This window comes from Lissotriton helveticus, chromosome 10 (genome assembly GCF_964261635.1).
Source record: "Lissotriton helveticus chromosome 10, aLisHel1.1, whole genome shotgun sequence".
Lineage (NCBI taxonomy): Eukaryota > Metazoa > Chordata > Amphibia > Caudata > Salamandridae > Lissotriton > Lissotriton helveticus.
Window position 1 is genome coordinate 27148393 of NC_136071.1, and position 22592 is coordinate 27170984.

A 22592-nucleotide genomic window follows, 5' to 3' on the forward strand; every position below is an offset into this window, starting at 1 on the left:
CTTAGACATTGTAAGCGCAGTAAAGCCATAAAGAGTAAAGTCTGGAAGTTGGTCATTACGAACTCCACAGCTCCATAATTGTTTTTCTAAAAACTGGGAAGTCTGGTAGAAAGCTTCTCAGCACATTTCACCCACACTGATGCTAGTGTGGGATTTAATGTAAAATGCTCTCAGGGAGTATCAGAGATGCCCCCTGAAAACCGACCAACCCTGGTGTGGTTCCTGAATGGCTGCCTGCCATTTGCCACCACCAGACAGGTTTCTGGACCCCTGGGTCAAGAAACAAAGCCCATCCTAGGTAGAGGTTTCCTGCCTCCTCCCCTAGGATGGGCTGGGTCCACAAAGGGGAAGCTTCAAAGGCCTGCCACCTTTGGAAGCGGTCCTTGCCTTTTTCTGCCCCCAGCAACTGGCTCCCACTGGTTCTGCTACTCACTTTGGGTTGGAAAATTGTGGGAAAACCAAGCTAGGAAGAGAGGTGGGTACACCTTTGCCAAACCCACCCCTCAGGTGGGGAAGGCGAGGTGAAGCACAACTGAGTCCCCACCATCTTGAAGATGAGGGGACCCAGCCAATTAAGAAGAGGCTTATGCCCCCTCCCACTGGAGCGTGGCATAATAGGGGGTCTACCCTCCCCAAGGAATGGACCCAGTGGCCCCGACCTGTACACCCCTTTATACACCCCTAAATTTAGTATTTAGGGGCAACCCTGAACCTTGCCTCCTCAGATTTGAGGAAGAAAGAAGGACTGAAGAGCTGTGCTGAACCAGTAAGAAAACGACATCCACTGCTTTGGCCCCAGCCCTACCAGCCTGTCCCATCTACAACTTGCCTACAGGAAGAACCCCGGCAAATCCAGCAGCCAGCAACCCCCCCGCCCCCCCCCCCCCCGAGCCCGAAGGACCTGCCGGCACCCAACTAACCGACTTTGCCTCCCGTGAGCACCAGATTTGCTCAAACCAAGACTCACCCAGAGAATCCGGATTCGGGCGACTCAATGATTCTGCACCTTACATCCATAACCAGAGTTCGAGTGGCCCAACACCACAGGAAGGTCTCCCCAGCGATCCTGACCTGGGATCTGGTGATCCCCACCTCCCTCAAGCTTCAAGATGACGCCTGCAGCCACAACCTGAAGGGTCCCCGCGACCGGCGCTGGTAAAGAAACCGACGCCAAAAGACACCCTGCACCCAATGCCCCACGGCCTTGGGTGGTCCAACCAATGGTGTCTAGGCATCCCCCCAAGATCCCAACTTACCTCTCTAGTCAGTGGTCGCCTTCAGGAAGCCTCCCTGCCCGAGCCTGCAGCAACTTTGCCAAACCGAAGGTCTCCATTGAGAATCACAGGGTCCCCGAAGTCTTCTTGCCACCCTGCACCCGGCCGCCCCAGTGCCGCTGGTGGTGCAGCTCCGATGCTGTTGTTGGCCCCTGCAGGGCTGACCTTTACTCCAGGAGCTTTGCTCCCACACCAGAGTGGCCTGCTCATAAGCAGCCCCTAACCAAAGGCCCACTTAGCCCCATTGGCTAACATTGGAACCCTGCACTCTGCACCCGGCCGCCCCAGTGCTGCAACTTGAGCGCCTACCTAGGCCTTGGGGAACCTTGGTTCTTACCTCCAAAACACCCACTCATAAGTTGAATACTTACCTGTGAAACCGATAACCATTTTTCTCCCATAGGGATCAATGTTGTGTGTTTTTGACCCTAAAACTGTTTTAAGAGTTGAACTGATGTTTGTATGGAGAAAGAATAACTAAACTACAAACCTTTAAAAGTCTTACATTACTTGTAGTGTGAGAGCCCTCTGTGTGTTATCTAGGCATACCACCCCAAGTAGTCGATGTAATCTGAAAGTAATCAAAAAGTATCCTAAAAGTAATTGGTGTAATTTAAACTGCTTTTTTTTTTTTTAAAAACATACCAACCTATAACAATTGCAAGTCCATTTCCGATTGCATTTCTGTGTAAAGGTTTACAATTGAAAGTAAATTTTAACTACCTGTACCAAGTCCTCCTTGGTTCTAGAAATAAAATATAAGTATACCTTTTTTATGCTTACCCAATTGGTCTGGATTCTGTCTCGGAGTGTGTGTTATCAGTCCTTGAGTGAGTGATACAAAAAATACTTAACACACCCTCTGGATAAGCCTAACTGCTCGCAGACACTACCACAATGACAACTGCGAGTACTTAACTAATTTAGCCTCTGTTAAACCTGTGGGAACTCCCTGGACTCTGTGCACACTATATCTCACTTTGGTCTAGTATATACAGAAAATATAGGAGGCCCCCTGTAAAAGGTCTGGGACCAGGGGAAAGGTTAGGAAAATGAGTGTCCCTAAGGTCAAGTCCTTCCGTTGATATGGTCTTAACGAATTAGGTACCCACTGCAACTAATTAATAACACAGTCACCACATGCCCCTATGGTATCCACCAAATAAAATATGTATCATGTGTATCAGAAATTTCAACTGACTAGCAGCGTGCAGTTTAGAAAACACTCCCTAGGAAATCGTGCTCTTTATACTTTTGACAGTCTATAAACAGCACTGCAACACAGATTCTTAAAAAATAGCATAAACTACAATGTAAAAAAAGACAAATGTATTACACTTCACAAGTTAAAAAGAGTTCTAAACATACAATTGTTATACAATGCATACATCATATTATTAACAAATACTATTGGTTTACACAATGAATTTAAAATTGTTCACGAGAACAGTAGTCGAAGCGGCGTTTCGGTTAAAAACCTTCAGGACAGTTTCTACAAGGAAACACAGAATTACTAAATAGTAATAGAGTAATGAATACAGATGCTTATACACATACGTTAATTAATATGACTGTCAAAAATTTCTAAAGAGAAGAGAAGGCACATTTTACCCAAACATGAGGCTTAAATCTCTTAAGAATCGTTGCTAATTCACAGGCTTAGTATGGTCTGATACTCATCACAGGTGGGTAACACAAGATTACATAAAGTTTTTGGTATTCTTAAAATGGGGTCTATTTCGTGTATACAGTCAGTGTATTCAGACTTATCTTGAACAGAATGACTGATACTACCAGCTGTTATCTTGTGGTGATTGTGCTAAAGAATCGCGTGGGGTTTGTTTTCATTATAAAAACTACTAAGCACCACGAATAATGTGCTTATTATGAATTTCATAAAGAACGATGCAATATATATTGCATCGTTCTTTATTAAATTAATTCTGTTCAAGATAAGTCTGAATACACTGACTGTATACACGAAATAGACCCCATTTTAAGAATACCAAAAACTTTATGTAATCTTGTGTTACCCACCTGTGATGAGTATCAGACCATACTAAGCCTGTGAATTAGCAACGATTCTTAAGAGATTTAAGGCTCATGTTTGGGTAAAATGTGCCTTCTCTTTAGAAATTTTTGACAGTCATATTAATTAACGTATGTGTATAAGCATCTGTATTCATTACTGTATTACTATTTAGTAATTCTGTGTTTCCTTGTAGAGACTGTCCTGAAGGTTTTTAACCGAAACGCCGCGTCGACTACTGTTCTCATGAACAATTTTAAATTCATTGTGTAAACCAATAGTATTTGTTAATATGATTTATGCATTGTATAACAATTGTATGTTTAGAACTCTTTTTAACTTGTGAAGTGTAATAAATGTATGTCTTTTTACATTGTAGTTTATGCTATTTTTTAAGAATCTATGTGTTGCAGTGCTGTTATAGACTGTCAAAAGTATAAAGAGCACGATTTCCTAGGGAGTGTTTTCTAAACTGCACGCTGCTAGTCAGTTGAAATTTCTGATACACATGATACATATTTTATTTGGTGGATACCATAGGTGCATGTGGTGACTGTTATTAATTAGTTGCAGTGGGTACCTAATTCGTTAAGACCATATCAACGGAAGGACTTGACCTTAGGGACACTCATTTTCCTAGTATATACAGAGCCAGCTTCCTACATCTGTGTAACATGAGGAACTGGACTGGACCAAAGGACAGAACCTGTAGGATCTGTGTAAGATGGACTGGACTGGGCAGAACCGGTTTGATCCGTATAACGCGAGGGACAGGGCTGGACCAAAGGACCGAACCAGTAGGAATCGTGTAATATGAGTGACTGGGCTAGACTGAGCCTGTATGATCTTTGTAACACGAGGGACAGGACGTAACTTGTATGATCTGTGTAACGTGAGGGGCCACACTGAACAGAACCTGTATTATCTGTGTAACATGAAGGACAGGACTGGATAGAACCTGTATGAACTGTGTAACGTGAGGGACTGGACTGAGCATGCATGATCTGTGTAACGTGAGGGACTGGACAGGATAGAGCATGCATGATCTGTGTAACGTGAGGGACTGGATAGAACATGCATGATCTGTGTAACGTGAGGGACTGGATAGAACATGCATGATCTGTGTAACGTGAGGGACTGGACTGGACCAAACCGGTTTGAACTGCGTAATGTGAGGGACTGGACTGGAGAGAACCTATATGATCTGTGTAAAATGGACTGGGCTAGACCAAACCTGTATGATCTGTGTAACGTGAGGGACAGGATTGGATAGAACATGCATGATCTGTGCAACATGAGGACCCGGGATAGATCATGCACACGGCGTGCTTATGCGGGGAGCCCCCCCAACGTCCGGCATTTCAATAGGCTCTCATCTCCCAGGTCCTGGGGCCGGGTGATCTGTCCTATTGGGACACACTTTACCTGCTTGTAACGCAGGGACTGTCCCCTTGGCATGTCATACTGACTCTGTAGGTCCGTGAACATCAACCACCTGTGCCTCCCCGTAGGGCTCCCAACTTCGAGATACCAGAGTTGTCCCACTGCCTGGGTCCGGAAACCCCACCTAACTCTGCCAATGCGCTTGAGTCCCACAGCAGTGTCTCAGCGCTACTCTGCCCGCCCAGCCTAGCCTCCGTGGCATGAGCCTCTAGATCCATAAGCTCTGCGGGGTCGTCAATCTCCCCGTACAGTAGAGCCACCGCCTGAAACAGTGGGGCTCCGATGCACTTTTGTCGGGCATCAGGGCCGGCTCCCTCTGGTCCACATAGGACCAGTCGTTAACCTCCAGCAGGCAGGCCGACAACTAGTACCAACCTAGGTCTGGCAAAGCTATAATACCCCCGCCCCTGGTCTGTCTCATCGGAGTTCTAAAGGGCAGACCGTGGAGTGCCTCCACCCCTCAAACGTTCGAACCTCTGCCTCTACTGACTGAAAAAAGTAGTCGGGACCTCCAACATGTACTTGGGGAGGTACAATATTTTATATAGGGCTGTCCCACCTAGTATGGAGAGGGGGAGCCGGCGCCATTGTTCCACATCTCAGCAGAAATTCACCAAGAAGGGCCAGAACGATGTAGACGTAATCACTTCTGCATCGTTCTGGTCTTTCTTGGTGAATATGGAACCTGCAGGAGTACATCTGATAGCAGGAAACCTACTGCCCCCACGCCCCCTCCCCAGCACCACTAGTGCCTCTTACCTTGACTATGGCGTCACGGATGGGACCTTTGGCCAACTTTGCCTCCCCGAAGCGCTTGGCGTTGAAGGCACAGATCTTTACAGGGGTGGCCACGCGACAGACGAGCCAGAACAGCACCAGTTCCAGGGCACTGGGAACCCTCATCTCTCTCCCGATCAGACACACCGCTTCAGATCCAGAGTTTGCATAACAGGTCCTGGTGAAGGCCACCTATTCCTGAGACCTGGGGAGGCGAAACGTATTCTTGAAACAAACATACCCACATAATAAAATCTATAGGACACAAACTACGTTAAAGGAAGAACGGTCACAGGGGCAGAATTTTGTGCTGCGGTCGAATAGTGAGTTCAGGAATCGAATCCTCTGCTATGGATGCGGCCTATAATCAGCGCCACTGGAATAATGCGGCGGGGAGAGCCAAATTATGCATCAGGGTTGATGAAATTATGCGCCAAGGAAAGGCCAATTATGCGGCGTAATGGAGCACATTTTGTGATAGTATCATTTCATTATTTTTTCATTTTTACACTTTTTAGCAATGTGAGTATAAATTGCACCTCATTGGTACCAATTTAACACCTATACTTCGCAATAAGCACAGAAAGATGCAGTTAATCTTTGTAAAAGGCCTTCCGGTACGTGACAACACATGTAATTTTTGAACCATTTGAGCTAGAAATGATTTTATTTTGGTGTTAAAACCTGTAGATTATGCATCAGATTATGGCTTGTGTGGCAAATGCAGCAAAAACATAATTATGTGAAAAATGTCCCGGCCGCAATATCACACATTTTCATTGGCCCCGATAGCCTATATTCTTGGGAAAAACAAAGTTGATGGGAAGACTGCTTGGATTATTTTCAGCCACTGGTAATTACTATGAGCACCAGTCTTGACCACCCTCATGTTCACCACTGCACCATTGCACACCTCTCCCAACCTGTGTGATCTTGAGGCTGTGCCACAACAATCACACTTAATCCAACTAAAACAGACTTCCTTCTCTTGTGCTCCAGACTCTCCACCTCCAGCTCAAACATGGCTTGGAAATGTTTCTGACCTCAGCATTGTTCCTTCCCCAAACCTCAAGTACAAAGATTCAAAACACGAAATGCTAAATTGCAACTAATAACCGTTTGCAGACAGAGATTTTGTATTTGGAATGTACCACGATGGATTCGGTCGTATGAATATTGCGAGACATTGACAAAGTTATTAAAACCTTTTATTGGGGATCTCCGAGACCTAGACTTAACCCCTTCCATGCTTCTGTCGGCCAGCGGCCGTCGCAAGCACTACCTCCGTAGTGCTGCGCACATCCGTTGGGCGATATGGCCCCGCCAACTGCGCTAAACCACCGCCGCGGAATTGCCGCTGCGGTTAAAATCTCCAAGTTGATTGCTCACAGGCAATATGGTGGCCTTAGTTTACCGCCGGGCATTAAGCATTATTATACAGCCCTCCATTTATCGCAATTGGTTCATCTTTGTCCCAGACAGGATTGCCCCCCCCACCCCCCCACACACACACACACTTCAGGTTCTTATTGAAAGACAATCTGTACAGGCAACTTCAGGTTTAGAAATGTTCGATACTCATAAAATACCTGCTTTACAAAGTTCCAACCTTATTATTTAATCTACGCTTAAGATTTGGATACACGCCCACAAACTCCTTGAGAGTAACCTGAGACTACATAAAACGGCCCCCATAAGGCATAACGCTGATATTAGAATGGGTAAACATTCTATTTCCTGGGATATTTTTGACAGGCCATGTATTCTAATGTTGGATCACTTACTCACTTTAGAAGGTGAGCTTTTAAAACCTCAAATGCTTCAGACTGAATTTCAATCCCCTAGCCCCCCGGAGGGGAAATGCACCCAAAACAAGCTCTATTTAGTAGACTAGGACCATATCCATGGATTCTTGAGGTTTTCCCAGAGTTACAAAACTTTTATTGTTTTGTGCCAAAAAAAGAAACTTATGGCTATGACAATACTGAAAATGTAGGAAGGGATTCAAAGGAGAGGTCTCTGGATTTTATAATCTCATAGTACATAAACTACACTCATGCCCATCACTAGCACAACTTCATGTCACATGGCAAGGGTTACTCACTGAAGCTTATTCCGATGAGGAATGGGCGGGTTTTGTTATGAACGTAGGTACAGGAATCAGAGAGGCCAGAATGAAATGTTCTCTTTTCAAAATCCTTTATAACTGGTCACTACAAAATCTCAAGACTGCAGGTTTACTACACCATTCTACCTGTTGGAGGTGCCCACAGGAGGACTGCGATACACTAAATTTTTTATTTCGCTGTCTAATAATGAAGGAATATTAGTCTTCCATAACTGCCTCTCTACACAGAGCTTTAACAGGTGTCCATTCCTTTAACGGAATTTTATTACGAGATGTTACTGATCTCCCAAATCTAACAAACCATACGAGACAATTGATGGCTATCGCACTCACTGTAGCAAAATATTATATATTAAAACATTGGAAATCACAAAAAAAGACCTACACATGATGAATGGTTTATTGAAATGTATAAAATGGCGTCATATGAAAAACTCATTTACAGATCGCAGGGCAATGTTGGAATTTTCATCCAAATTTGGAAACCTTTTCTAGCTCATACATATTCTATTTCTGGTAATACTTATGTTTTTTCCTTCTAATTAGGAAATTAGAATAAGCGAGTTCCTTCCTTTTTCGTCATGTTATTAATTCATTATCTTTATTTATATTCGTGCTGTTGCGGTTATCATTAGGGCTGCTGATGCTTTAGCCATTAACAGTAATTTTAATTAGGACTTACTGTTCATCTATTGGAAAATTGTTGAATTAGAAGGAATCTCTCAACTTGAAATGTTATATTTGTGGATTTGTATGATATATCTACTATCTTCCAACGACCTATAATACGTGGTTTAATAGATATTGTATTCTATCTATATGGTCTCCTGCCCTGTCCACCTTCACTATTTCATTCTCTCCAGGATTTCTTTTCAGGTCTTCCTTCCAAGATTGCCGGATGCATTATCAATATCTCCGATATTGTATCTATTAATATCTGTATTTTTTTGTGTATAAATATCTAAGTTAACATTTCATAGTATTTTACAGCGTGGCCATATTTGATTTATTGTGCAATTCTCTTTTTGTATTTCTCAATAAAAATATATTTTTAAAAATGGATTCTGTCTGTGGGTTGGGGCTGAGTCAGTCGTATGTCAGGCTCTGCCACTAAAGCAATGTCATGAGGTCAGGTCGTACGAAAAAGAGTTGCCCTCACTCCTACCAAGTCAGTTGGTGACCTGCCAAGCTTACCTGGGGCAGTTAGGTACGTGTCGGGTTCCCCTGTGAAAGGCCAGTAGGGCTGGGACAAACACAGCTATAACGCAAGTTCATCTTTGATAGCTGGCGGGGCAAGGCCGGTGGGGCGAGGCGAAGTCAGAATGGCCTCACACTCCCCTCTGAAAGTTTGGGTGGGCTGGGGGAGAGTCAGTTACATCTCAGACACGTGAGAGGCAGACAGGGCTGGGAAGGAGTCAGACACACCTCTGAGAGGGGGGGGGGGGGGGGGGGGAAGTCGGACACATCTCGGGCTCCGCTCTGAATGACTGGGCGATGAATCTCAGGCCTTGCAGCTGCACCCCCGGTGCGTCTCCAGGGCTCCGCCCTTCCTCCTTCTAAATGAGGTAGAGAGATTCTGTAGAGTTATTGAAGAAACTTACTGTAAAACAGGAAGTCAGGCTTTCACTTCCGTGTCTGGGGAAGCTCGTGATTTGGGCAGCTGGGCAGGCATGGGCCGACTTCACTGGTTGACCCCCCCCCCCCTCCTAAAATGAGGCTCTCAGCGAAACCAAGACATTGGCACCGGTTATCTCAGCCGGCATCAGCCTTGTGCCAAGCACTGCAGGTGGGCAGGCCCAAGGTCCAGCTGGTAATAAAAGTTACAATTTAAACTAGACGAAGACTGCGAGTCGTGACATTTCGCGTAATTTCGTATTCTTTTGTGTAATGTCTGCAAATGAAAGTATGCTAGTGGCAGTATAAAGGACATTGCGTATGTGTACTGTTCTTATTTGCATAGTTTAATGGGAACAGGTTACTTTACAGATAATGTCCCCACCCGCAGGTTATACAATCCAAAGGCAGACTCCAGAATGTCCCTGCCTAGCCGCCACTTGTCGGTGGGGTGGCGTCTCCACGGATCAGAGGCACGTGCCTCGAGGCATACTTTGAAAGCCAGGTATTGCAGAATGGGTAGGGACCGGGCACAGAAGGCACTTACTCATTTCGGTATTCACAGAAGGCACTTACTCATTTCGGTATTCACAGAAGGCACTTACTCATTTCGGTATTCACAGAAGACACTTACTCATTTCAGTATCCACAGAAGTTAGGACTACTAACTTTAGGACTCCTAAATGCCTTCTGTGAACACCGAAAGTCTTACATTAGGATTTTTCTCAGTTTAGGAGTAGTAAAGTTAGGACTCCTAACTTCTGTGAATACCGAAATGAGTAAGTGCCTTCTGTGAATACCAAAATGGTAGTAAGTTTAGGATTTTGTCTTAAGTTAGTTCTATGAATCGGGCCCTCTGGTTTCTGCTCCGGGTGCAGCCAGGGCCGCTTTGCCACATCCTTCCGCCTTCATGACGTGTATTTGTTTAGAAGAGGGCAGCGTCCTTGCCAAAAAAGTCCCATGTCATCTATTCCCCATCTTGAAGCATCCTTCATTCGTACCCCAACATCTCTGCCTGGCACCCATCACCCTCCAGATCACTGCCCCTCCTCTGATTACCCCCTTCTTTGATGCAGACACACCGGGTTCTTACTTAAATATGACAGGGGGTAAAGTGCCGAAGAGGCTTTGAAACATCTGGGAGATATGAAGCAGTTCTCACCGCCAGCTGTTATTTTAAATCACAAGGGATAATTGTACCTTAAGGTTTGATTATATCTTGAGGAAGTAACTTATTTTGTGCATTCGTGACCGAAAAATTACTACAACACTGGGGATTCTCTACATTTCGGAACAACTTACAGGTAGATTCATGAAAGAAAAATCGGCTCGCAAAGGGCCAGATTCTGAGAATCTGGCCCTTTGCGAGCGCAATTTTTGCATTTGGGATTCATCATCCCGAATGCAAAAATCGGTAATTGCGAAATCGCATATTTGCGAGGAATTGCATTTAAGGAATCTCTATTTGAGATTCCTTAAATGCAATTCAACCATTTTTAATGTGCGAATTCGCAATATTTGGCCGCTATTTACCACGAATTGTAACTTTGTGGTAAATAGCGAAAACTCAGAAAAATGCACTTTAGTGCATTTTCTGAGTGCTATGTTACACACACACATGTCCTTTGGACATGTGTGCGCGCAACATCTGGCTACATTTGCTTTTCAGGGGTGCTACAGTGTGTCCTTTGGACACCCCTGGCACCCTTGAAATCGCATCCTTAATTGCCTTTAGGCCCATAGGAATGAATGGGGAGTTATTCCTTATTTGCGATTAGCAATTTGCTACTCGCAAATAAGGAAGATGTAGGAATCGCAATATTATTTGCAATTCCTACATGAATCCCGTTTTGCAAGTCCTTAATAGCGATTCCTTATGAATCGCTATTACTCGCAAAACGGGACTTTGATGAATCTAGGGGTTTATCTTTGCCCTGCCTCAGTAGGATTCGTGTTTGAGGTTTCATCCTGATGTTGTACGCATCAGAAGAACCTAATCTTAAAGAAAAGGATGAGACACTAGCTTTTCAGCAGATAATCAGCATTATTTGAAACTATCCTCCTATAAGACTGGTAGGAATCTGTAGGACCCCCCCTGCTCCCCCCCTACAAAAAAACTGAAACTTACATTGGGATGTGGAAAGACCATAAAAATTCAGAGGATTTTATTATTGGGGACTGAGGGGTTAAATCTTAAAACCATTAAGTGGAAGTGGAAAGGAGTGAATATTGAACAAAGTTCATACCCACTGTGTAATAAATAGTAGGGTATAGTATTTTTTTATTTATGCACCCAGCCCTGAACAGAGTAGACCAGGAGACAGACCTTGAAATATACTCTAAAGCCCCCTCCACGTGCCCCCGTGGAGGGGAATAGTGTAGAGTTTAATTAGTACTGGTTTCGGATTATACAAATTCTGTCCAGGATCACTGCACCAAAACTAATTACTTGTTAATTGCTTAATTACTTGCATTGTATGAGCTTGACGCAGCAATCGTGCAGCTTCTTGGCGCTTCAAACAAAAGATGTTAGTTTCATACCGGTTAATAGGACTCACTAGTACTGGGATGTGTGAGCAAGTATAGCGCCACTGAGTACTTCTTCGCCTCTAGGCGCTTTTCTGTCCTGAAAGCGAGGAAATGGTGCCGGTGAAAGAGGAGTTAATGGAAGCGCCTCTCACTGTGCCCACAAGTGGCATCTCCACACACTGCCTGCTAGTGCCAGTTCCGTACACGGCTCCTCCAGTGCCAGTTTCACACCAGTGGTGGCTACTCACGCTGCCCAGCAGTGCCATTTCTTACACTGCCATCCACAATCCGCTCTGCCCACAGCCAACCCCTGGCAGCTTCCCACAGTGCCTACTGGTGCCAAGTCAGTGCAAGGGCAACGATTGGCAACTTCTCACAGGGCAGCTCCTCAAAAGGCTCCCCAGTGCCAGCTTCTCAGAGTGCCCGCCAGATCCTGTAATCGAGGCACACAAATAAGTGGCTGGTGGAATGCTTGAATGAACCTCGGTCACTGGCAATCTATGGGAATCCGTGAATTCCGCTCCAGCATTTTTCTGCCCTTCATGCCAACCTCAGGTAGGAGCACGCCATATGCAAAAGAGTCTAGCGGCCCTCATTGTCCATCGTTTCCAGCTCCGCACACTGCCCACCCCGTGCCAGTTCCCGGCCCTGCCCACCCCGTGCCAGTTCCCGGCCCTGCCCACCCCGTGCCAGTTCCCGGCCCTGCCCACCCCGTGCCGGTTCCGGGCACTGCCCACCCCGTGCCGATACCCGGCACTGCCCACCCCGTGCCAGTTCCCGGCCCTGCCCACCCCGTGCCAGTTCCCGGCCCTGCCCACCCCGTGCCAGTTCCCGGCCCTGCCCACCCCGTGCCAGTTCCCGGCACTGCCCACCCCGTGCCAGTTCCCGGCACTGCCCACCCCGTGCCAGTTCCCGGCACTGCCCACCCCGTGCCAGTTCCCGGCACTGCCCACCCCGTGCCAGTTCCCGGCACTGCCCACCAGCAGCAGCCCACTACACGGCCCAGTGGTGTAGTTCCTGCTCACCACTAACCAGTGTCAGCGCCTCACCCTTTGCACTAGTGCTAGTTATGCATAGTGCCCACCAGTGGCACAGTGCACCCCAGAATCCCCACTGTCAGCTCCTCAAAATACCCTGCACTGCCAGCGACACATACTGCCCAGCACTGCCGGCTTTTTATATTGCCCCCACGTGCCAGATGCTCAGCGCTTGCTACTGCCAGCTGTTCAAACCTCTTGCGGTTCCATACAGCGCCCACCTGTGCCCAGCTCACCACTTGCGGTTTCACACACTTCCCACGAGTGCCCAGCTCACCACTTGCGGTTTCATACACTTCCCACCAGTGCCCAGCTCTCCTCTCGTGGCTCCTCTCACTGCCGCCTCGTGCCCAGCTCGCCACTTGTGCCTCCTCGCACTGCCCACCGGATCTGCCTTTAGCTGGGTAGATTTTTCTTTCAGGGCACATTTCTTACCCTGCGCCGTCAGAAATCAATACCTCTGTGCGGGGCAGTGACCGCGCCCGCCTGCTGCCAGGCCTCACCTGTCCCCGCCTGGCACTGCCCCTCCCAGACACCCCGTGCTCACCAGTGTCTAACTTTAGGAAAAGGCGGCCAGGGCTGCGGTGCGCATGCGCACAGCCCACGGACATATCCTGTGCCAGCCATAGGAGGCCTTGAGGAGGGAAGGAGATGATGTCACCCGTGCCAGGATCTGGAAGGTACCAAGGGTCTGACAGGGATGCAAAAGGGTCACCTGGTGACGGACGTCATATATGGCTGACATCCAAAGTCAGGCACTCAGTATCTGCTGGTGATACATGTCACCAGACGCGCGCAGCGTCAAAGAGAAGGAGTGACAGGAAAAGAGACGTCAATATTTTTCCATTTATTCAACCTACCATGCAATCCTCATTGTCAATATTGTGACAAATCTGTCAATCAGACTTAAAACGACTTCATAAAAGGAGGTTGGTAGAATTACCATGTCAGCGACTTGTGAGCTGACACCCTACGTCAAAGGTTGTACAAATATTACGGAAAATACGGGGGAGGAAAATAGAGCTGAAGGAATCTTTACAAGACAGAAGAAAAGAACACATCTCACCTCCCACTGCTGAGCTCAGGCAGTGTGAGCTGTAATCCAGGCTGGGGTTGGGGGAGGGGGTGGCTAGTCTCGTCTTGAATCATAGGCTCTGAGGAGTAAAGCATATTCCACAGGAGATGGTAAATAAAGACGTGCAGATTTCCCAGCACACTATTGAGAAATTCAAAATAAATTCGCCACCAGCTCTGCACACATTTATCTTTTCTCCATAGGTCACACAATAACTAGCTTCTTTTATCTAGCACCTAATATTGTAAGTGCTTTTAAGCACTGTAAATAACACCATTACTACTGCAATTCACTGAACTCGAAAGGATAAAAAGCTGAGCTTGCTTTGCCATGAGTTGCTCACGAGTCAACTACCAGGTCACACAGGTCTGAGTGGCACCCATGGGTGCAGGAGACACATAGGGCCATATGTATCAAAATGTTGTTTTGCGATTCTCAAATTGCGATTTTCAGCGAATCGCAATTTGAGAATCGCAAAATGCTATGTATGTGGGATTTGCTAATAATTTTGCGAATCCCATATATTCCTTATTTGCGAATCGCAAATTGAGATTTGCAAATAAGGAATACCTTCCTATTCATTCCTCTGGGCTAGGAGGCCCATAGGAATGAATGGGAAGACATTCTCAATTAGCAATTAGAGAATCGCAAATTGAGAATGCAATTTCAAGGGTGCCAGGGTGTCAAAAGGACACCCTGTTGCACCCCTAAAATATGTATTTGTGCACATGTGGCACACATACATGCTCTAAGGGCATGTATGTGCGTCACATGGCACTTTGTAAAATGCAAAAAAATGAATTTTTCAAAGAAATCACAAATTACCACCAACTTGAAGTTGGTGGTAATTTGTGCTACCTTACGGCCAAATCACACTTATGTGCTTCCTACATAGCATTTAAGGAATCACAATTTGCGATTCCTTAAATGCAATCGCAAAATAGGGAATCGCAAATTTTGCAATTCCTTATTTTGCGAGTGGGTTTCTTTCTCATACATTGCACACAGCTAAATTACGATTGCAAACGCTGAAATTCAGCGAATTTTAGCGTTTGCGATCGCAATTTAGCTTGATACATGTGCTCCTAAACCTTGAGAGAACTGGTACCACCGGTGCAACTCGAATTCAACCCGCAAGTCACTACTAACATGTTTTAGCATTAAAATAGCAGGTTGTAAAATGAAATCGTAAAAAAGGAAAATGAAAAACAGTGTGTAATAATTAACAAGTTCATATACCAGCACCGAAAAGGCTTTACTGGGGCGAGCAGATGCTACTTGATGTAGTAAAGGAGTGAAACGGCCTTGGTGGGAGAAGGTCACACTTCTGGAAACTCCACCACTCAGATACTCAGTCTGAGCAAGTTGACACTACTGGTTTACTAAAGCACTGACAAAGCAATGTGATAGGAACTATAATTTAAAGATACTTTTGTAGTTTACATACAAAGCATGGCAATTTAATATTTTGTGGACGATAATTTCAATATATATCACAGTGTCACAATATTTCTGTAGACGATATTTTGCCAGACAACCAAAGAGACTCCACTAGGGCGCAGCGGAGGCGAAAAGAACTCTGAACATCTGGCTGCAGTGGTTGTGGCGGGACCTGAAGCAGTGTGTGACCGACCCCACACTACTGGTAAAGCACAGAGCCAACGACTCGAGCTCCAGGGCGTCCATCTTGGCCAATAAGTAATTTGTAAGGGCGCCATCTGCACAAGCACCAGAGTAAACACAGAAGGTTGAAAGGCTTACACTGTACTTTGCGTCCACAGAGTGGAGGGCAAATAAATGCCCTATGCTTCACCGGATGTATGATGTTACAACGCATACATTTACATTGCGGTACACTACATCGCGGTTTTTACAACGCAAGTTGTTACAACGACTTGCGTTGTAGGGCGCTGCCCTTTGGAGTTGGAATAGTAAATTATACTACTCCTGTCTACGTACAGTAGGGGAGGTGTTGGATAGTAAATTATACTATTCCTTGTCCTAGAGCGCCATCCAGCGCAACTCGTTGTAAAAACCGCAATGTAATAGCATCACGATGTAATCCCCGCGTTGTAAACGCGGTTTTCCTTCTTCACCTAGCAGGGAAGGAAATTTACAAATTATTACGTAAACTGTTGGAAATAGGACCCCAGGTCTTTTATGATACATTAGGAAGCTGTCTCATTTTCAGCCTATGGCTAATCCAAACTAGAAAGATGCCTCCTTTGTTAAACTAAGCAAAGCCCCGATGAGTCTGTGGACACTTTCTAAAGCCGACTGAAGGAGCTCTGCAACACGTGCACTTTATGTCACAGAATGGAGATCTCAGGGCAGTTCATACAGGGGGGTGCGTTCACCAAGACCCTTTAAAGAACTCTTTCTTGGGATTGGATGCCTGAAGCAGAGAATGCTGAAATTCCACTTTGACCAGTCAGTGCAACCCATGGCTTTGCGACACCGTTGTGTGGCGTTCCAGATTTCTCCCAAAGCAGAACTCCGGACATTTGAAGAGGAGGACATCATTGAAAGAGTGGATGGCCCCACTCTCTGGCTGTCATCAATTGTTGTGACCCACCCACAAGCAACCAGTGGGGGTGAGGCTTTGCGTAGAGATACCTCTCCCAAATCTGCCAACCTGACTGGAAAGACACTAAAGTGAAACAACAAGGTCCTGCTGATTCTCCAATATGGACCTCTGGTATCGCCAATTCTTGTTGGATCTGGAGTCCCTGTACATTACCACCTTTTTTATTTGTATTTATTTATTTAATGCGATTTTATATAGAACGAACATTACCCGAAGGTGTTGAAAAACTTGCAAATGTACAAGTTGTAAAGTCACACAACGAAGAGATACACACAAAAAAACTGCAAATTGTAAAGTCACTAAAGGAAGAGACACAAACGGATAAACTCTAAACTCATAGGAATGGTAGCAAGTACAAATGTCTACTACATATACTACTACTACATATATCTCTACTCTCCACAACTCAGCAGATACAAAAGACTATTGGTTAGTATCCAGTGCTGCAGAGGTCTTCCAGAGCACCTTATGGGAAGTCCTATGAGGTCTAACCGGGGTTATCGATGTAAGCAACATCATTTTGGTCTATGCTCAACCATGAAGTTGCAGCCCACCCACCTTTGGAAGGTACTCAAGAGACTCTAGCAGTGCTCATACCCTCCACTGAGAGAATTGTGAGCTTCTGAGGCAGATCAGCCCCTTTGGGTACCACTTTGCAGGAGAGTGACTGGCCCCCAACCCTGCCAAGGTGAAGGACATATCAACACCTGCCACGACCTCCGTGCCCGAAGTAAGAAGCATCATGGGCATGGTGAACTATTGAGGGTGTTTCATCAAAAACATGACTGCCCTCACCGCTCCTCTTCGGGAACTTACAAAATAATTTATCACCTGTGTGTGGGAGGAAGATGATGGTGCATCTTTGCAGAACACCAAAGATGCACTGACAGCAGGGACCACCCTGGCCCACTTTAATCCAATGAAAGAAACAAGGCTATTGGTGGATGCCAGCCCCACAGGAATAGGGCAGTTTTATCACAAAGATACGCCTGTGTGGAGTGGGCACAAGCAGCTTATGCCAGCAGGGCTGTCACCCACACTGGACCAATGTATTCCCAGTTTGTGAGGGGGGGATATCCCTTCCACCGGGGGGGGGGGGGGGGGGGGAGGGGGCAGCACTTTCATCGGTGCTAGTGTGCATTCATCTGCTATCCACACTTAGGACAAGCCGCTTAGTCCCCTGCTCCAAGGATCAGTCCTGGAGTACTCCTATTATGCGAATGCCAGTACCAACACAACTACTAAGCACCACACTCCTACAAGTGTGAAAATCCAAGCTATTCTAGCCCCCAAACCTATAATAATGGCTTGGGTATCAGTAATTTGAATGCATAGTGAATTAATAAACAACTGTTGTTGTGTTAATCCCTAAATCAGACAAACTGCGCCACCATGTGGCAGACTGTGACAAGTGCTGGTGTTGACAATCAAGTGCCGAACACCGGAAACCACCGCACAAATTAAGCACTGGTACCGGTGAAGAAGAAACAAGCGCACAAGAAATGGAGGAGTGAGTGTGTAGGACTTTTGGGGGACGTAGCCTCGCCATGCGGGGACAAATGTGTTAATCTTGCCGGGGGTAAAATATGGCCCTAGGAATTAAACAGAAGTTGATCAATGTAAAACGTGCATTCCTGGAGACCTTCTGGACGCCATCTAAAAGCCAGGCTCCATCGCCAATCGGTGTCCCCACGTCCTCTTTCCATTTGTCTTTTAGTGCGTGCAGTGCATGAATGTTGTGTGACGTCAGGCCATGCTATGTCATACTTTATTCTAAGGTAATAGTGTGAAAGCGCATGAGTATATGGGATTGAATGCTACGGAGCTTTATCTGTGGTGATAGAGTCGCGTGCTGCGTGGTTTTTGAACTTTCCATGATATGTTTTTACGTCATTGTAGTGTGCGCTCTAGTTTATGCACGTCACGTAGACGTGACGTGCGGCGGCCATGTTGGCGGATGCGCACGCATCCCCGCATTGCGCGCCGAGAACAGTGAATGACCGGAGGTTGCCGGCCGGCGCTCCTTTACCTAATTTGTACTTACCCAAATAAATAATTAATGAACCTTCAACCAGCGTCCTGCTTATCCTTAACACCACCTACTTTACAGTGGCGACGAGGTCGGGAGGCTCCAGCCGACGATTTCGGAAGGAAGAAAACACGGACCCCCCACGAGGGCAGCAGCAGGGTAGGCAGCCCTCCAGCCACAGCGCAGAGCTGCCCCACGTAGCCCAGCTGGCCAGTGGCATAAGGGGAACGGCGGAGCCCACTAAGGTACAGGAAGGTCTGAGGAGCGTGGCAGAGCCAAGGCCACCCAAGAGGCGGCGCAGGGGCCGGAGAGGCAGCGCAGGGGCCGGAGAGGCAGCACTACGCCCCACAGTAGATAAGCCCACAGTGCAGACCATCCCACGCCACAGCGACTGGGAGGAACAGCGCTGGCTACCAAGGAAGAGGAGGTGGGGACCAGATATAAGAGTCCCCAGGAGGACACCATTACGGAAGTGAAGGACAGCACCCCGGGGAGTCCCACCAGCAAGGACGTCAAAGCGACAGCGATCAAGGAGGTGAGAATGAGCACGCCAGCAGGCTATGCAATTGCACCAGTGCAATTTCTACCGAAACCTGGGGATCCCCTGATGAAGTGGGAGGATTGGAAAGAATACATCGATAATTTCATTGGGGTCCTGGAGGACGAAAATGAAGAAACATTCACCCCCCAGAGGAAGAAACGTATCCTGTTACTGAACCTGGGACCGGAAGGTCTCAGGATTTACAAAAGTCTGGTGCCCAAAAAGAGAGAAGACTCCGATAAGGATGTATATGCCCATGCATTGGAAGATCTGGACGAACGGTATCGCCCCACTATATGTGTGTCAGTGGACAGGTTTAACTTCCAGCAGAGAAAACAACGGGCTGGAGAAAACATAGAAGAATACGTGGCGGCTTTGAGGAAGCTAGCTGCCCCGTGTAAATATGCACTGTGGGAAGACGAATTCATAAAGGATCAGATTGTGATGCATACGACGAGCACAAACGTCCAAGACAAACTATGGGCAAGCGGCGACACCACGCTCAAAGATGTAATGGTCATCGTAAAGAGGGCGGAACTCGCAAGGAGGTGCGCCGACGCAACCAAGAAAGACGTAGCCACCCCAATGATGGTGAACAGGATACAAGAGGGAGACCACCGCAAGGACCAGAGAAGCAAAGACCCAGCAGCCAAAGGAACAAACAGATGGCAAGGAAAGCAAACAGGCAATGACAGCAAGAAATCGTGCTACAGATGCGGCAGTTGGTCCCATGACGCACGCGATAGAAGATGTCCAGCGTTCAGAGCTAAGTGCCTACACTGTGGCATCTTAGGCCACTATGAGAAGGTGTGTAGGAAGAAACATCCCAAGGGAATGGTGAAATGCATCGATCAAGGCGAAGAAGACCTGGAGGAGGTTGCAGAGGAAGAGGTGGTTACCGTCCTATGCATTTACGACCAGGTACTGAGTGTAGAAGGGAAGAAATCCACAAAACCCACCCTAGACATGTCTATGGGCGGGATCACCATCACGGTGGTGGCAGACACCGGATCCCCATTCACCATTGTCCAACGTGCAGTGTGGGAAGAAACGTTCAGACCCCAGTTGGTCCCAGAGTTGGAGAAATTAGACATTCGGCCGGTCACTTACAATGGCGACCGCATTCCAATGGTGGGGTTCCGACGTCTGTTGTTCGAATTCAGGGGCCGATCAGCATGGTGCAAGCTGTACATTGCAGAGAAAGGACCCTCCGTCCTAGGATGGCTAGACCAGGGCGACCTAGGAATAAAGCTGGATCCAGGAGGCAAAGAACAAATATTGCTCACGGAGCAAGAGGAATGGCCGGACCTGAAGTGGAAGGAGAACTACCCAAAAGTGTTTGGAGGCACGGTGGGACGGATGGAAAAATTCCAACACAAGATCGTGCTCAAGGAAGGGGCCATCCCGGTAGCTCACAAAGTGAGGAATGTACCGATCGCGGTAAGAGATGCGGTCCAGAAAGAGCTCCAAGAGTTGGAAAAGAAGGGAATAATAGAACCGATAACATGTGCAGAATGGTTGGCGCCCTTAGTGGTCGTAATGAAGCCTAATGGGAAGGTCCGGCTCTGTGTGGACCTGAGAGAACTGAATAAAAATATTGTGGTGGAGAAATTTCCCCTCCCCAGAATCGAAGAAATGTTGGCAAAGACCAGAGGAGTAAGGTGGTACTCCACCATTGACTTGACATCGGCCTATCACCAAATAGCACTCCACCCGGACAGTAAAAGCCTTACATCCTTCATCACCCCGTTTGGGTGTTACCAGTTCTGTCGTATGCCGTTCGGGCTGGCCTCGGCGGCTGCAGTTTTCCAGAAAATGATGCACCAACTATTCAGGGACTGCAAGGATGTCCAGTATTTCCAGGACGACATCCTGGTGATGGGGCGTGACAGACAGGACCACGATCAGAAGCTGAGGAACGTGTTACAAACGCTGGAGAACAAGGGCCTTACAGCGGAGTGGACAAAGTGCCGGTTGGGCCTACAATCAGTAACATACCTAGGACATGAGATCGGACAACAAGGCGTTACACCCAAGTCTGAAAACGTAAAGGCCATCGCGGATGCACCGCCCCCCAGGAACAAGGAAGAGGTCAGGTCGTTCTTGGGGATGGCGGAGTACTACAGCAAATTCGTGGTACACTTCGCCTCTAAGACCCACAACATGAGGCTGCTAACCAGGGAAAGCACTGTGTTCCAGTGGACACCAGAAGCCCAAGCAGAGTTCGAGACTATCAAAAAGGATGTTACAGGAGCAGTTCCTCTCAAGGGTTACGACCCACAAGGCAACACCGTACTGACGACTGACGCCAGTGACAAGGGCCTGGGCGCTGTACTCATGCAAGACAGAGGAAGAGGGGAAATGGAGACAATCAGTTTTGCATCCAGAGCATTGACGGACACAGAGAGGAAATACAGCGTGATTGAGAAGGAGATGCTGGTGGTGGTATGGGCCATGACGAGATTCCGGCAATTTCTGTGGGGAACACGTTTCCTACTCAAAACAGATCACAAGCCATTGGTGAAGGTGCTAACATCGAGTGGACACGCCAGTGCCACCCCCAGGATATCCAAAATGTCCCTAAAACTACTTGAGTTCAGGTATGACGTGGAGTATATCCCTGGGAACCGAAACCGAGTAGCGGATTACCTGAGTAGGGCATCCGCCATGGAGCCTGGAGAGGAAGACCCTGCAGACGGGGGAGAGTTGGTAGCTCTCATAGAAGACCAAGAGAAATTAATTAGCCAACAAGAATGGCCAGAGTCATACGAGGAGGACACTGACATGAAGGAAGTAAAGGTGCACATTGTACAAGGATGGCCAGATAAAAGGAACGTGAAGGCGAGCCTCAGGCCGTACTATGAAGTGCGGGAAGAACTGTCGGTAGGAGACAAGGGGGTATTCGTTTACAGAGGAGACAAGGTGATTCCCCCAAGGTGTCCGCAATGTCAACGGGCAGACAAGACCTTAAAACCTTTGAGGCCAGCGATAGGGAAGTTTGACCTTCCTTCTAACCCGTGGGAAGAACTATCTGTGGACATTTTGGGACCTGTCCTAGATGACCAAGGCACACAGAAGTATGTGTGTGTACTCATGGACCGATATTCAAAGTGGCCGGAGTTGAGAGTGGACGAGTCCATGGACACGGAAAACATCATAAAGTTTCTGTCAGAGACCTTCACTAGGGAAGGAATACCCAAATCGATCTTGAGTGACAATGGGCCCCAGTTCACGTCGGATAGGTGGAACAAGTTCATGCAAAGAAATGGCATCACTGTCAAACACACGGCAATCTACCATCCGGCCGGTAACGGCTTAGTGGAGCGATTTAACAGGGTGGTGATGGGAGCCATACAAGCCGCCATATCAAGTGAACAAAATTGGGAGAAAGCGCTGGAGAACATGGTGTGGGCCTACAGAATAACCCCCACTGGCACGGGGTACAGCCCATTCCAAATACTGAGGGGGCGTGAACCATTCACGCATGACAACAGGATCTGGAAGGAAAAGATCGTCACCAGCGAATGGT

The 22592-nt window shown here is 47.1% G+C and overlaps 1 protein-coding gene across 9 annotated transcripts in view; it reads right to left on the reverse strand.

Moving 5' to 3' along the window:
- LOC144785803 (deoxyribonuclease-1-like 1) overlaps nucleotides 1-22592 on the reverse strand; it is a 57843-nt gene that overhangs the window by 28915 nt on the left and 6336 nt on the right. For 2 of the 9 annotated variants that reach the window (XM_078664633.1, XM_078664638.1), the window contains 2 exons: nucleotides 13898-13985; nucleotides 5506-5728 (listed from right to left, as the gene is read on the reverse strand). In XM_078664633.1, coding sequence (XP_078520759.1) covers nucleotides 5506-5649 — 144 coding nt within the window. In that variant the 5' untranslated portion in view covers nucleotides 5650-5728; nucleotides 13898-13985. Of the gene's footprint in view, nucleotides 1-5505; nucleotides 5729-12927; nucleotides 13585-13897; nucleotides 13986-22592 lie in introns of those variants that run through there. The other 7 variants (XM_078664639.1, XM_078664636.1, XM_078664640.1 and 4 more) reach the window with 6 other exon arrangements.